Source organism: Centrocercus urophasianus, unplaced genomic scaffold (genome assembly GCF_019232065.1).
Source record: "Centrocercus urophasianus isolate 14NV4802_14NV808 unplaced genomic scaffold, USGS_Curo_1.0 seq_14, whole genome shotgun sequence".
NCBI lineage: Eukaryota > Metazoa > Chordata > Aves > Galliformes > Phasianidae > Centrocercus > Centrocercus urophasianus.
In genome coordinates this window covers 2,748,513-2,763,805 of record NW_024884586.1, presented here as the reverse complement: position 1 = coordinate 2,763,805, position 15,293 = coordinate 2,748,513, and the positions used below count along the sequence as shown (strand labels likewise).

The window sequence follows — 15,293 nt, the reverse complement described above, 5'->3', positions numbered from 1 at the left end:
GAAAAGCGAACAATTTTGTCTGAAAATTTCAAGTTGGTTCTATGTAAAGTTTGAGTAAAATCTGGGATTTCTGTTGCTTGATGTTTTTATTAAAGGGGAAAGTAAAGTGTGAGGGTTTTTAAGCTCTCATACTATACAAGTTCAGACTTCTGTGTGTGCCATTTTTATTGTATTAGGAATACGTTTTGATGTGTAATTTTAAACTGATAAATGCTTCTGTTATTATTGCAACAGAAAAAAATATATAAAGATCAAATGGAATATATGCTGCAGAATCATGTGTTCCCTCTCTTCAGCAGTGAGCTGGGTTACATGAGAGCACGGGTAAGAAAGCCTAAAATTTAATGTTAAGACATTTTTTTAGCTCTAGACTTAAGGAATATTAAGTTACTTTTTCCTTTAATGGGTGCGTTTCTTTCTGTGCCTGTGGTAGTATGAATGCTGGTATCAGTGCTTAGTCTTTGTGTATGATTATGAACAGCTGCTGTGTGGCTATGAAATGGCTGCAGGACTGTGTGCATAGCTGTCCATCTGTGTCTGGTGGTATAGTCTATTTGTGTTCTACACTTAGACTGTACTGCTCACACAAAACCTGTGGCCAAAGATGAACTCGAGATCATAGTACTGGTCTAGTGATGTCTGAATGACGTGCCTCCCACTGGCCAGCCTCCATACTCTCAAACATCTTCATCCTATAAGTTCTGTGGTATCATTACTCAGCATTACTTTTATTTCACATTTAAGAATTTCCATGGGTTCTAGGTATGGGGATAGTCAGTAATCCTGGTTTTAATTTTATAGCACTACAGTTACTCAATGTTGGTGATTTTTTGGTTTTTTTCTTTCAGGCTTGTTGGGTTCTTCATTATTTTTGTGAAGTCAAATTTAAGAGTGACCAGAATCTCCAAACAGCTTTAGAACTCACAAGACGGTGTCTGATAGATGATAGGGAAATGCCTGTGAAAGTGGAAGCTGCAATAGCACTACAGGTTCTGATCAGTAATCAAGAGAAAGGTAGCCCTCATTTTATAAAATTATGACAAGCTTAGGGTGTATAAAAAATAGTAGTTTTTGTTGTAGCAGGCTTTATGTTGCTTAATATTCCTGAACCTGGTATAAAAACAATGCAGACATAGATTCTGTATCAAATGTTTTGCTGATTTGACAGAAATGCTTATATACCTCTTTTTGTTTAATTAAAACTTGTGTTAGTAAGTAATCTCACATTCCATAGACTATGGAACTCTGTGGCCTTTGTTAGTTCAGTTGTGAGCCTCTTGCTATAGCTTTTTAAAGTAAAAATCTGAACGTCACTACTGTTCTGATGATTTGTACTACTCATTTTTATGGCATATTGATGCCAAAACACTAAATATTAAGTATACATTTACATGCTTATACTAGTATTGTAGTTGTGTAAGAGTGATACTGTCAGATAATTGATTTCCACTTTTTTTTTTTTTTTTTTTTTTTTGCAGCTAAAGAATATATCACCCCTTTCATTAGGCCCGTAATGCAAGCTTTACTTCATATTATAAGAGAGACTGAAAATGATGATCTCACTAATGTGATTCAGAAGATGATCTGTGAATATAGTGAAGAAGTTACCCCAATTGCAGTAGAAATGACACAGCACCTGGTAAGGCTTTTTGGTGGCTTGGAAAGTTGTTTTATATGTGGGAGATGGATCTGCTGAAGTGCATGAATACAAGTAATTTCCTTTTACGTTTAGACTTTTTTTCCCCTCAAAAGTGGGTTTCATAACTAGAACTAAATGGATGTTTCTAGGAATTGTAGCAATCTTTGAGAAACCTTTATCCATGTTTTCTTGTGAAAGTGTTCATGAATTTTGGTAGCAGTTGCACAAAAAAAGTTGAATCTTCAGGTAAGTTATTTGCAGCAGAGATTAAGCTGTATCTAGCAAGTTGTACTAGTAGTTTCGGTAGCAGAGTTCAGGTCAGTGCTAGACTGTTCAAGGCCCTTACCTCAAAGTTAAGACTGAATGGTTTGCACGTCCTCCTTGAGAGTTCCTGCAAACTGATCCAATCTAATTCATAGTCCTTGTCTCAGAAAACTAGATAGTGCAACTGTATTACTTGGCATGGATGGATAAGGGATGGCAGTTCAACTGGCTTAATTTTCCAGCTTAATCAGTCATGAGAACAAACTCTGGAGTGAAGCAGTCATCTTAATATTTTCTTAACAAAACATCTTAGATTATTTCTGTGGAATGCCAAACTTGCACAATTGTTCTTCACCTCCAAGTATATCCTCACTGAATGACATTTATGGGTTGTTTTGTTATTATGTGCAGGCAATGACGTTTAACCAGGTGATCCAGACTGGACCTGATGAGGAAGGCAGTGATGACAAAGCAGTGACAGCAATGGGAATCTTGAATACTATTGATACACTTCTCAGTGTAGTTGAAGATCACAAGGAAGTATGTATATTTTACTTTCAAAACTAATACCTATAGTCTGAGCCACTGGAAAGTCTTTTGTAGTTCTTGTGTATCTGACATTAATTAGTTGGAAAACTATCTGTAGCCAAAACTTTCTTAAAACAAAGAACAGTGGCAGTCTGTATTGTGTTTCTGACATAATAGATGGACTAACTTCCAGCTGGAGTACAGCTTGTTTTAAATATGCCACTGCTGATTATAAACTTTCTTGACAAAGTCAGCTATTGCATTTTGATAACTAATGACAGGATACTTTGACTTAAATAGTTAAGCAATAAATTGTACTCTTAAGAGCTCTGAAGGTTTTACTAAGGAAACACAATACAAATTGTGTGTCCAAGGTGCAACAATCCAGAGTTATTAGTGCAATAAACAAAGGACCAGTTATGCTTATAGACTTGGCTGCTGAAGCTGCCAAACAAGCATTTACTTGTTTTTGTTGGCAAATGGATGAAATGGGATGAATATCTAACAATATGCTAATCCTGAGGAGCTCCTTTGTAAGAAATTGATCAGTAAGCATTTATACTTAAAGACATCTTATACTGGATGGTCAGGTAGGTTTTTCATTCAGTTAGTCTCAAATCCCGTTCTGCATAGCTAAGACCAGAAACTCCATCTTTATTCCAGTGCAGAGTGAGTGCTGTAAATGTCAGGTTATTGATTTTTTTTGTTAGCTGTTCCGCAGACTGAGAAGTTATTGTTGGTCAGACGATACAGACCTGTAGACCAGCACTGAAGTTCATGTAGTACGCAACCAATCAGTCCCAGTTAGTTTTAGGGTTCCTCTGAAATTTCACTTTTCTGAAACAGCACGTACTTCCTTCAGCTTTCATTGCTGAGGTCTTTGAGGTGTACGTGGGTTCCATGTGTTCTGATGGCACAGAATTATGGCATAGACTTGTCACAGGCTTTTTTTAAAGGGTACGCTGTAATAAACTGTAAAGATTTTTTTTTTCAGTGTTCACAGAGTATTCCAAAAATACCTCCTTTTAAAAGTGGTTTTAAAAATTGTCATCCAGGTGCATTGTGTTCTAAAACGTGAGAAGGTTTATGTTTCTAGAAGAAGGTATTTTGTAAAGACAAAGAAGTTGGAATAATTTAAAAATTGTTTAATTTCAGCTCCAAAGTACTGCAAACAGTCATAAATCTTTTCCATTTTCTTGCTTCTTCAGATTACTCAGCAGCTGGAAGGGATCTGCTTGCAAGTGATTGGAACAGTTTTGCAGCAGCATGTATTAGGTATGTGTACTTGTATTTGCTTAAGTTTTCAGTAGTGTGGGACGGGCTTTAAAATTTGTCTCCATTTCTGTTTCTTTTAGAATTCTATGAGGAGATATTTTCCTTGGCTCATAGTTTGACCTGTCAGCAAGTTTCTGCACAAATGTGGCAGCTTCTTCCTCTTGTTTTTGAAGTCTTTCAGCAGGATGGCTTTGATTATTTTACTGGTAGGTAGTATAAATCAGAAAGCCGTATGGTTTCATCTATGATTTCATGCAGAAAAGTGGATTACATCTTTATTGAAACGTTTAGGAGAAATCTGAAGTGTTCTTACTTGCAGATACTTAATTGTGAAGACAGAGTTTTTGCTAAGGCAACTCTGTGTAGATAAATGCTTACCTTGAAAAACATTAGGCACGGATCATGATAAACTTAGTAATATGTAGCTTTCAACCTGGTTTTGTCAGCTATTCTGTTCATAAAACATGAAAACAAATTAACTTATTATTCTCATCACAGATATGATGCCTCTCTTGCATAATTATGTTACTGTTGATACGGATACACTTCTGTCAGACACGAAATACCTTGAAATGATCTACAGTATGTGCAAGAAGGTAAGTGACTTTGTGATCATAATCTGTGATCTCTGAAGTAATACGTAATTGAGGTGGGTACTTTTTTCTACAACAGTAGACTCTGAGACTAGAGATTCTGATATGTGCTCTTAAAACACTGTGCTCTTTAGCATCTTTTGTGAATCCACACGTTGTGATGTTATTGCTGACAAATACATAGATTACATGAAATTTTAGATATATTTTTGCTAAAAAGGAAAAATAAAATGTGAACAACAAAAGCAGATTAAACAACCCTTTTTTGTGCGCATCTTTTTTAATACAGTTTCTATATTGGTGTACATAGTGTGTGTGTGTGTGTGTGTGTGTGTCTCTCTCTGTTGCTAAGAACCTGTAATTTAATCTGGGGTTTTTAACCTTGCTATAGCTAGAATACCAAATACTATATGTATGCTAGAGATCTGAAATCTGTTAGCTAAAACAAGTAGAGTGGAGATGGAAAGTAGAGGGATAAGAATAGAAATCTGTTGTACCAAGGTTATATGAGATCAGTGACTGAAGCTGAGAGTAGAATGGGGTGGTTCTGACTGTTGCCAATCTTTATTTGAAGAGAAGTTGCAATCAGGTTGGTTGTAAATACTACTTAGTGTATTGTGGGGAAAAAAAGCAAAAACCTCCTAGTGTATTATGAGGTGAGCACGGTGAATCTGGCACAAAAGCTGTAGGTATATCATCTCCCAAAGAATATCCTAAATATTTTTTGAAAACAAAAAATACAGGATACATGAATGCTTAAGAGAAATTTTTATTTTGTGTATGGAAATAAATCCAAGTGGCAGCTGGTTGTGAATACAGTTAATGTGATGAGGTCAGTGTGCATAGAGTTATTTAAAGTTAGTTCAGGTAGGTTTGTTTCAACTGCTTTCAGCAATGTTATATTCTCTGTGGTTCTAATAGTGAGCCATTGCTGTAGATTTGGCTTCTTCACTTTTGGGTGTTTATACAAGCATTGTAAATTGGGTAAATTTATGATGGCTTTTCAAAGCAAAGCAGCATGTTGAAAATAGCTCTTGAAGTGATGCAATAAAAAATAATTACTTTTCAGGTCCTGACAGGAGTTGCTGGAGAAGATGCAGAATGTCATGCAGCAAAACTATTAGAAGTAATTATTCTTCAATGTAAAGGGCGTGGAATTGATCAGGTTGGTAACTTTGGTTGATACTGCTAATATTAAAAAGACTTTTTTCCTCAAATATGAATTGATTACCTGTTAACGTGAAAATTTCTGTTACAAGAAGTTTGTGTAGGGTGACTAATGATCCTGTCTTCTCCTTCAGTGTCACAAATCCTACCGTGCAGTTAACAGCACTAAGAAAATAGTTACTGCACACTTCATCTCCAGGATTTAGGATGCTGCAAAACTCAGTATAAAGTGTTTTCATGAATCTGGAAGAGAACTGTTTTAGGAGCATCTTAGCTAAAAGTTGATTAATTTTATTCTAAGGTAATTATAGTGAATGTTGATGAAAATGATTCAATTTGTCAAGTTAGTAGTCTTTAAATACGAATGAAAATGAAGTTCTTAGAATCCTAATTAATATCACAGCGGAGCCAGGGATTTCATTAAGTGTGAATGGAAGTTGGGATTTGAGAGGTGCATTTGTGTGCTTCCTTTGTGTATATGGCAAGTAATAGCTGTGTAGGCCGCTCTGAAAGTAATGCCCCCTATTTACTTCCATGGAAACTAGATCAGATACAAAGAGCATAATAACACTATTTGACAGAGCAAATTCTCAGCTGCAGAACATCATTCTTCAATGTAGTCACTGTAGTCAGTGTGTACGTAACGAAAATATCTGCACCAGTGGAGGTGACCCACTGTCACATAGCTGAACCACGCTGTGTACCATCTACCTACCATCTCACTGTGTTCACAACCACTGTCTGGCCTCCATAAATGTTCAGCAAGCATCAGTGGATGCCATTTCTTTCTGTGAGGAGGAGCTGAAGGACACCCCTTTGCTCCCTACACATATCCGTTTCAGATGCCGTTTAGTCAGACTGCCCTGCTGCTGCCACCTGTCACACAGCAACAACATGTAGGGGGATGTTGGTGGGAAGGTTCAGCCTCTACTGCCAACCCACCAACATCTGCCTCTGACACTGTGGGCCAACATAATAAAGCAGGAGGCATTGCTTTCAGACCAGCCCTCCTATATCAGTAGCATGGCATGGTTTTTTTCCATGCTTGCGGGCGTTGGAAATTCTGGTTTTAACTTATTTGAAAGAAAAACTTCTATAGCAAACCTTTTTTAGTGTGCCATCTATGAAGAGTAATTCTTTTAATAGTTATCATCTTGGAATGTTGGCCATGTCCATTGACTTGTTTATTTATTTTTTTACTATCCACAACTAAAAGCCACAAAAACTGAGTTCCTGGGCCTCTTTTTTAAAAGACAAGATTAAAATACTAGGGATTTACTTCTGCTGTCCATAATGTCACAAAATCCAAATCGTGTATGGAGTAGATATAATAACTTTTCATGTTTTTATTTCGTCTTCATTCATATGTGACTTCTGCTGGCTGTGAACAATTATTTCCATTTCACACCCTATGTATTTATGTGCCAGTCTGGTTTTTCAGCCATTTCTGGAGTCTGAAATAAAGAACTGATTTTGACCACTAAGTTTATAATGTTTCTCGCTCTTCAGTGCATACCCTTATTTGTGGAAGCTGCTTTAGAGAGATTGACCAGAGAAGTGAAAACAAGTGAACTACGAACAATGTGCCTCCAGGTTGCCATAGCTGCTTTGTATTACAATCCTCATCTATTATTAAATACATTGGAAAATCTTCGTTTTCCCAATAATGTGGAGCCTGTCACTAATCACTTCATAACACAGTGGCTTAATGATGTGGACTGCTTCTTGGGGTGAGTGTTTCTAATCTTCAAAGTTATTCTCTAAGGTACACCTCTATATTATCTGTTTGTACTGGAATTTGTAATCTGCACGCTGTTTTGTTTTACAGACTTCACGACAGAAAAATGTGTGTGCTTGGCTTGTGTGCTCTCATTGATCTGGAGCAAATACCACAGGTTTTAAATCAAGTTGCTGGCCAGATCCTGCCAGCTTTTATCCTTTTATTTAATGGGCTAAAAAGAGCTTATGCCTGTCATGCAGAGCATGAAAATGACAGTGATGATGATGATGAAGCTGAAGAAGATGAGGAAACAGGTATGGAGACTGAAGATCCATTGTTACGTTCTGTTTTTCATGTTTCCTGGTGGATACATGGAGTTGTTCTTCGTGGAATTCTTCAGAGTTCCCTAATTCCTAAACTCAAAGCTGAGATAGAGCATTAGACATCTTTTAACATCTTTCAGACATATCTGCTTGCTTTCCTGTCACTCTTAGAAGCTGACTTCCACAACTGGGTCTCCTCAAAGTTGTTGTCAAGCTGGCTTTTGTGTATGGATGCTATCAGCACTGCAAAGAATTAGTGCTGGGTCCTGTTTTCTCTTTGGCTAAGTGGTTAGAGTGAGTAGAAGGAGTTTGCTGTGCTTCATTGTACAGTTTGGACTAATATATATTACAGATTGTCCCATGAAATGCTGGAGTTGTAGATGTATATTGAAAATGGATCGTAGTCAGAATGGTTTGAGTAGGAAGGGACCTTTTAAAGGTTTGGTTCTTACTGCCCTGGGCAGAGGCAGTTTGCTCCAAGCTCCAATTACAGTCAGATAATTGGAGAAGATAACAGTTTCTTAGTTTTTTTCTTAAGCAAGGATTTCTCATTTCTCATGGTCTGAACTTCATCAGCTTTTATGGACTTTTTTCTCTATAGAGTGTTGTCACAGGCTTTCACCTTTTTTGCATATTCTTTATTTGAAGATAAAAATTATGTGTAATTTCTCCCTGTGTCTGTTTTTCATCTTTTCTATACAATGCTTAAGCTTTTCTCTCTTGCTTCGTTTTGCTTTTTATGTTGGCATCCTGATGTCTTTGAATGTTCGAAGCACTTTCTGCATTTAACTGTTTTTCATCTGTCTAGTTGAAGGCAGGTCTCTTTTTGATCTCTGCTATTGACTTCTGGATTCCCCAAATCATTACACATTGTTAATCCTGTTACTTTTTGTAGTTCTCGAGCATCATTTCCAAGTCCCTTTTGAAGACCCCTTTAAATGTTTGTTGACAAATTATCATTATTATTATCAATTAAACATCAAATTGTTTCAAACATCCTTTGGAGTACCAATAGTGCTTTGTTTAGTTTTAGCAAGTGCTTTTCAACACTAACTGTATGTTTATATATCTTTGTAACTGTTCTTGAAATTAAGCATTTTTGTGTGTGATATCTCACTCAGAGGAATTGGGGAGTGATGAAGATGACATTGATGAGGATGGCCAAGAATATCTAGAAATTCTAGCAAAGCAGGCAGGTGAAGATGGAGATGATGAAGACTGGGAAGAAGATGATGCTGAAGAAACTGCTTTGGAAGGCTATTCCACAATTATTGATGATGAAGACAACCCTGTTGATGAATATCAGATATTTAAAACAATTTTTCAGAGTAAGTAATTTCATTTTCTTTTCTGGCCAACAAATTACATTTTAACTTAATTTTATCCTATCATTGTGAACCAGAACTTGCTGAAAGCTTTCCAGTATATGGTTTGAATTAAGTGAGTTCTTTCTTTGAAAAAGGGGAGAGTGTTGCCATCATTTCTCTTTCAGAGAAATGGGAGGTCTCGGAATGAATTTGTTGTGGGAGGGAAGCAGAGAGATGTCTTGGATTGAGATGTCTTGGATTACGTAATCCTGACAGGGTTTATCAGAATATAGTTTTGATGCAAAAGGCATCAATATGCTTTGAGTTACAGGACATTTTAATGAACAAACACCTTTTGTTTTTGTTTCCTTTCTCTTGCAGCAATTCAGAATCGTAACCCTGTGTGGTACCAAACTTTGACACAGGGCCTTAATGAAGAACAGAGGAAACAATTGCAGGACATAGCAACTCTGGCAGATCAGAGGCGGGCAGCACATGGTATTTTTTCCCCTTTATACCATTAAGTGATTCTTTAGCTTTAGCTGCCTATAAAGTCATGCCTAATAACGTTTTCATCAAAGCAGGCTTGTTTTGCAGTCTGGAGATGCTTGAAAAGTGCAAAGATTGCCAGGTCACAAAGCTTTAGTGCATAATTTGTGTGGAAAACCACGTGTGTATGAAATAGTAGAGATGTCTCAATGAAGAGTTGTTATAATTTGGATTATATATTATATACTTCATTATACGTATGGAAGTATATTTTATATAGTTGGTTATAATGTTGAACTTGAAAACAATTATTGACCTGAAAGTGGATGAACTTACAGGTATGGTAACAAGCAAACATGTTACACAACCAGTAGAGTATTTTGTGATGTGACTTGATGCAGCTGGAATAGCCTCTGATTCTGTGGGTGGGAAAACACTTGCTCAAAAACTAGCATCCATCTATAAAGCTACATTGTTAAATCTATTAAGTATTTCAAAATGCTATTCTTCAGAGAAGATAATATGGATTGAGGCTTTTAAATATATGGAAATGGACAAATATTCATGGCTTTTTTATTAACTTCCTTATTGTTTGAGAGTAAGCCAGTATGTATCAGTCTGTGAAGTCAAGGCAGCATTTTTGTCTAGGTCATATTCTGCATCTTACTGTAATAAGGTGCTTCAGATTAGAAGTTCAGAAAGCTTTCAGTAAAAAGCTTAGTACTGAGTAATCATTTGATAATATTTTTTTGTCAGAAAAATAGCCAGATGTATGGCAGAGCTTAAGTGTCTGCAGTGACCCTCTCTGATGGATGGAAACTGCAGTCTCGCTGTGTTCTTCTTGTGCATTTTATGAATAAGAATGTAATTTTTTTTTCCCAACTGCTTATTCGTAGAACAGATGAGGTTCAGGTTGTGAAGTTGAACTTAAGGAAGTAGATCCTCGCAGGAAATTCTTACGTACTAACAGAGCATGTTGGTCTCCATTCAGGCTTCCTACCAGACCTAATAGGAGGATCTGGAATCTTATCTGTCTCACTGTGTAGCTAAGAAGAATCTCCATATGCTGAGAGAAACTCGCCTTCTGTACTCCAAGCGACCAGGAGCAAACAAAGCCATGTTGCCTTGGTTGTGTTCTCTCCTTGTCCCTCATGAGCCATTACAGCATTTTTCTGGCCTCTTTCAAATGAAAGAGTCCAAATGCAGATCCTCTGGATAATGAGTTGTATTTCCAGAAAGAGACCAAGTTTTTACCAACCTGTTTTTGAGCTCTCCTTTCGCTAGAGCTTGTAAAAAGATCAGAACTTGTAAAAGGCAATCTTGCTTTGATCTTTAAAGGATGTAACATGCATCTAGTAAAAACAGATGGAAGGATGGATTTGTGAACCTCGAATGCCTAAAGGTCTTAAGGCGTGGTTGAAAATGAAACATGATAAACATGGTGGTTTCTCTCAGAACTAAGCTTATTTCTGCTCGTACTGTGGAGCTGATATAGGAACAAATGAAAGTTGAGCTGATATCTGTTTAGTGCTTTTGTTTGTAATATGTGACTTTAGGTCAGTACCGTAGGAGGCAATGCAACAGGCCTGATGCATTTCTGCTTTGTGAGCACTGACTAATTTTCCTTCTATCTTTGTTCTTTTTAATTTTTTTTAGAATCCAAAATGATTGAAAAGCACGGAGGATACAAATTCAATGCTCCAGTCGTGCCAACTTCGTTTAATTTTGGAGGCCCTGCCCCAGGAATGAATTGAATTATCGCTTTTCCTGCTACTGTGTGATTGTAGTGAAGAGCTTGTGTTCCTCCCAATAGTGGTTCCAGAATTGGTTCATGTTATCTACAGCTCACTCTAAACTAATTGATAAATAGATTGGACAAAAGCCCCAGATGTGGGACCTGATCATGCAGTCTAATACTGGAAAGCAAACTAGAGGGTTTTTTTTTTTTTTGAAGATAGGAAGAATCTGAATATAAAGCTTCAAATGACACACTTTGGAAATCGGAAATCAAGAGGGATGTCATGAAGGCAGCTTTTCTTTTTCTGAGGAAAAAAAACAGGCATGGGCTGCAGGACTATTTAAAATCTCATTTACAGTACAAGTTAGGAGGCAGACTTAATTTTTACACCTGTGGCGGTATGAGTATTTGCCCAACTTCCCTTTTCTCCCTTCCTTATTTGGGTGTCTGTTCTTTCAGTGTAAATAAGGTAATCAAATAGCCTTACTTAATCTTCATCGTTTCCATTTATCAAGATTGTTCATATGTAGAATATTGGACACTTAATGTAGCACTACATAACTGATAAATCTGTAAATGAATTAGCACTTTCATATTGAAACAAGCCTGCTAGCCTATGTACAAAAATAGCAAAATGTTTGCTGTTTATAAAAAAATAAAAATAAAAAATAAGGGATGTATTGGGGAAAATAATTTCACGTTATTAATTTAAAATGAACTAGCAGTTTTGTACCTGGTGACTTTGTGGTGCAGTCACCTCTGGCTGTGACTTGAATTCGGTTCTGTAAAAAAGGGGTTAGTGATATTTCATTGCTGCTAAAAAAGAAAAAAATAGCAACACCCTCTGTGTCCTTTGTTTTTCTTAAAGATCTCACTGTACGAGTTACAATTTGGATACAAATGTTCGTTGTAAGCACTGAGAAAGTGATCTTTTCTGAAGCATGTAAATTAGACGTGAAGTTCTGCTCTTAAATGAGTTGATTGAAGTGTGCGGATGAAACATCTATATATGCAATCTATTAAAAAAAATAAGAATTTGGCTAACCTGGGCTTTGATCTATGAATGCAGTTTTTCCCATAATTCTGCAAAACCTTTTTTCCCCCCACCGTGGCACTGCGAGTGCACTCCAGTGTTAATGTACCATCGTCTGCCTGATCCAGACAGTGTATTTGAAGTTTTGCCAATCTTCCATTTTTGAAGCCACAATTTTCTTCTTTCAGAGTTGCTATAGTAACTAGTATTTTAGCTAGAGAGGCGAAATACAGTTCCCTCTGGGACCACTATGAAAACCACTGTATGAAGAAGCCAGCAGGGAGATGCTGTGAATGGGTTGGCTCACATGCCCCCTCTTTCTTTTCTTAAAGCATAAATCCATAGGTTTTTGATCTTGCCTTGAGATCATTGGTGTCAGGTCTTTTAAATCAAATGTTGTTTTTTTTTTTCTTTTGGCTGTTTTTATATTAAAATGTCACCTGCTGTTACAATTGATATTAAATGAGCTACCTTAATTTAATGTAAGCCTCCAAAATTTAAATACAGGTTAAAAATAAACTGAGTTTATATCTGTAAAAATGAAATGCACATATATATATTATGATACTCAAAATGCAGTCTTCAGAAAATTGGTTTGTGTGGTGTGTTTTTTTGCATCAGCAGCATAGCTGGAATTGATGTGGGGTCTCCTTGCTGACTGGCACAGTTCTCTGCCTTCTGTTTGTTACAGGACAGCTCATGCTGTGCTGTGAGCCAGGTGCATGGGGCTTTTGCACTCCCTCCTCTCTGGACAGCCTTTCTTAGGTGAAAAACACTTCCCTGCAGAGTGCTGGCATGAGAGGCTGAGGCAGCATTATGCTGTCACTTTGCCCTATTGGGATACCAAAGCAGTACTTGAAGCGAAGTGTAGACTTGATGGATATTGCACCTGAAGTGAAAAAGCCTAAAAAGTTAAGTATTGAATCCAAAGTATCTGTTACATGAGTGCTATGGGAGCCACAGGAGTACTTAGTGAGCCCTAAGCTGTCTGGCTAAGTACATAGAGCAGAACTGTGCTGTATAGAATGCATAACTCCTGAGCACCCACAGGTATACTCTGGCCTCAAGCTCATCTCTGGACAGTTTTATCTTGTAGGAAAAGGTGATGTATAATCGCAGAATGTTTTTTCCTGTGCATTCCTCAACCTTGAAAAACTCTCAGTTGGACTTGAATCATTTCTGAACATCTGCTTGTTGGGTATCTGCTTATCTCATACACTTCCTGCCCTGCCAGGAAAGTCTGAGAACGTTTTAGGGCAGATGGTGCTTTTACCTCAGGGTAAGAGATGCGACAGCAGCAAGAAGGCTGCGTGTACAAAGCAGATGGAAAAAAGAGGGAAAATTACCAATTTTAGTGCCATTCTTATTTCTGAAACTAATATTTTTCCACATCAAGGGAGGAAGTTTACCTTGGTATGAGGATAGCCTTACTTCAAGGGTGCTTTCATGTGTTAACTAGACCGATTAGAAAGGAGTAGCTTTTTAAAAAATGGATCCTACAACTTTGCTTTCCTTTGCTCCAAGAAATGCATTTGTATGAATTGCAGCACGGTTTTATGTTGGTGGTGGTGACAGTGCATTTTGTGTTGCGCCATTTCCGTTTTGGTGATGCACATGTCAAGTTCTCCTACAACTTGCACTTATCCATTCAATTTTTCAGGGATAATGCAACTCTAAAGAGTTGGGAAAGCTAAAGTCTTTGTTTTTTTTCTATTATGGAAAATCTCTTTTGATTAATAAACATCTTAAGCAACTCCTCCATCTTCACTCATTCTGGTGTGGGATTTAGAATGCAACTGTGTTCTGGCAGTACTTGGGAGTTCTGTTGCTTAGCTCTGACATTTGTTTTCCCCTCCCAAGTGCTGCTGACATACTCTACACCAGTTGTATAATCTTGGTAACACGTTTTTCCTAAAAAGAATATAGGTTTTGGTGCAGTACATCAAAACTATGGTCAGATGTGTCACAGCCTTGAAATTACTACAGGATTCAGTGTGCAGTGGAGTAATTACAAAGCACTGCACGTGCATCCAGGTGCTTTGTGCTGCGCCTAATGACTGATAGCCGGTAATCAGTCGCACAGGTTAAGCTGCATTTTCCTGACGGAAATTTCCTCCTTTTTGCAATAATCAGTTCTCGTAGCAGCACCGTTAAGCCTCATGGCCCGTTTTGTCCTGCCTTCGTTTTCCAATCCGTCCTCACGCGTAGCGTATGATGCTAACCAAGGGATTTCAGTCGCTCGCTGCCGCACGGAGCGGCGATGCCCCGAGGTGCCGCAATGCCGCACGGCAGCGACCTACGACTCTTCTGCCACGCGTTTCACTGCCTCTGGAGCTGCTGCCGGATTGCCGCACTCCCAAAACCACCTCGGAACGAGCATCCCTCAGGGCTGCTTTATACAACACCTTCCGCCGCGGGAGCCGGGCTGAAGCGGACATGGAGCGCAGCGCAGCCGCGGAGGCTGTCACAGACCGCGCGGCCCCGCCGCCCAGCCCCGAGCGCTCGGTTCCACTCGGCGCCCGTGACCGCGGTGGGAGCCCGTCGCCGCGAGGCCCGGCCGCAACCGGCCTTCCCTCTCCGCCGTTGCTGGCGGCCCTGCTCTCGGCGCCCCGTCCACGGAGAGCCCCTCGCGCTGCCGAGAGCGGCTGCCCCCTCCCCACCGCGCTCTGTTCCGCCCCCGCCGAGGGACCAGCGGCGTCCCCCGCCGCCGGGCCCGCTGCCCGGAGCAGGAAATGGCGCCCGCTCCACTCCTGACGCGCGAGCGCCTCGCTCCCCGCGGTACAAAATGGCGGCGGCGGCGGCGGCCCCGAACCCAGCATAGCCGAGCCGCCATGAAGCCGCGGGGCGGGGCCGCGGGCGCCTAGCCAATGGGCATCGGCGCGGGGCCTGGAGGCGACCAATGGCGAGCGGAGGCGGTGCCGCTCGGCGCCGCGCGTCCAATGGGAGCGGCAGGAGCTCGGGGCGCAGAGCTCGCCCGCGCGGCTCGGGGCGGCGCTGAGGCGGGCGGGCGCTGAGGCGGCCGTTTCCTGTCCTGGTGCATGGTGGTCGGACGGAGGAATTGTTGGAAAATTTCTCGGCGAGGTTCGTATATAAATGTGTTTTTACCCAGTGTGCCTTATTCTAACCACCGCCATCTCCGGCTGGGGCTGCGGCGCCGGGCCGCCGGGCCGCCGGGCCGGGCCGCACCCTGCGCGCCGGGCTGCGCCGAGGGGCAGCG

The 15,293-nt window shown here is 39.7% G+C and overlaps 2 protein-coding genes and 1 non-coding gene across 5 annotated transcripts in view; all 3 read left to right on the top strand.

Annotated features, from left to right (window-relative positions):
- The window catches only part of IPO7 (importin 7), a 33,113-nt gene extending 20,447 nt beyond the window's left edge, over window positions 1-12,666 (top strand). Inside the window, exons 13-25 of the mRNA XM_042813865.1 lie at window positions 235-324; window positions 849-1,014; window positions 1,479-1,639; window positions 2,315-2,443; window positions 3,640-3,706; window positions 3,787-3,912; window positions 4,205-4,302; window positions 5,369-5,464; window positions 6,976-7,196; window positions 7,295-7,500; window positions 8,631-8,837; window positions 9,198-9,314; window positions 10,962-12,666. Coding sequence (XP_042669799.1) covers window positions 235-324; window positions 849-1,014; window positions 1,479-1,639; window positions 2,315-2,443; window positions 3,640-3,706; window positions 3,787-3,912; window positions 4,205-4,302; window positions 5,369-5,464; window positions 6,976-7,196; window positions 7,295-7,500; window positions 8,631-8,837; window positions 9,198-9,314; window positions 10,962-11,059 — 1,782 coding nt within the window. The 3' untranslated portion in view covers window positions 11,060-12,666. The remainder of the gene's footprint in view (window positions 1-234; window positions 325-848; window positions 1,015-1,478; window positions 1,640-2,314; window positions 2,444-3,639; window positions 3,707-3,786; window positions 3,913-4,204; window positions 4,303-5,368; window positions 5,465-6,975; window positions 7,197-7,294; window positions 7,501-8,630; window positions 8,838-9,197; window positions 9,315-10,961) is intronic.
- Window positions 506-687, top strand: LOC122158427. The gene has a single exon (XR_006168224.1). It is a non-coding gene; the product is annotated as a small nucleolar RNA SNORA23 (small nucleolar RNA).
- Window positions 12,667-15,066: 2,400 nt separating the features above from the next.
- ZNF143 (zinc finger protein 143) overlaps window positions 15,067-15,293 on the top strand; it is a 32,302-nt gene continuing 32,075 nt past the window's right edge. For all 3 annotated transcript variants that reach the window (XM_042813772.1, XM_042813767.1, XM_042813768.1), the window contains exon 1: window positions 15,067-15,157. The gene's annotated coding sequence lies outside the window, so the exon portion shown is untranslated. The remainder of the gene's footprint in view (window positions 15,158-15,293) is intronic.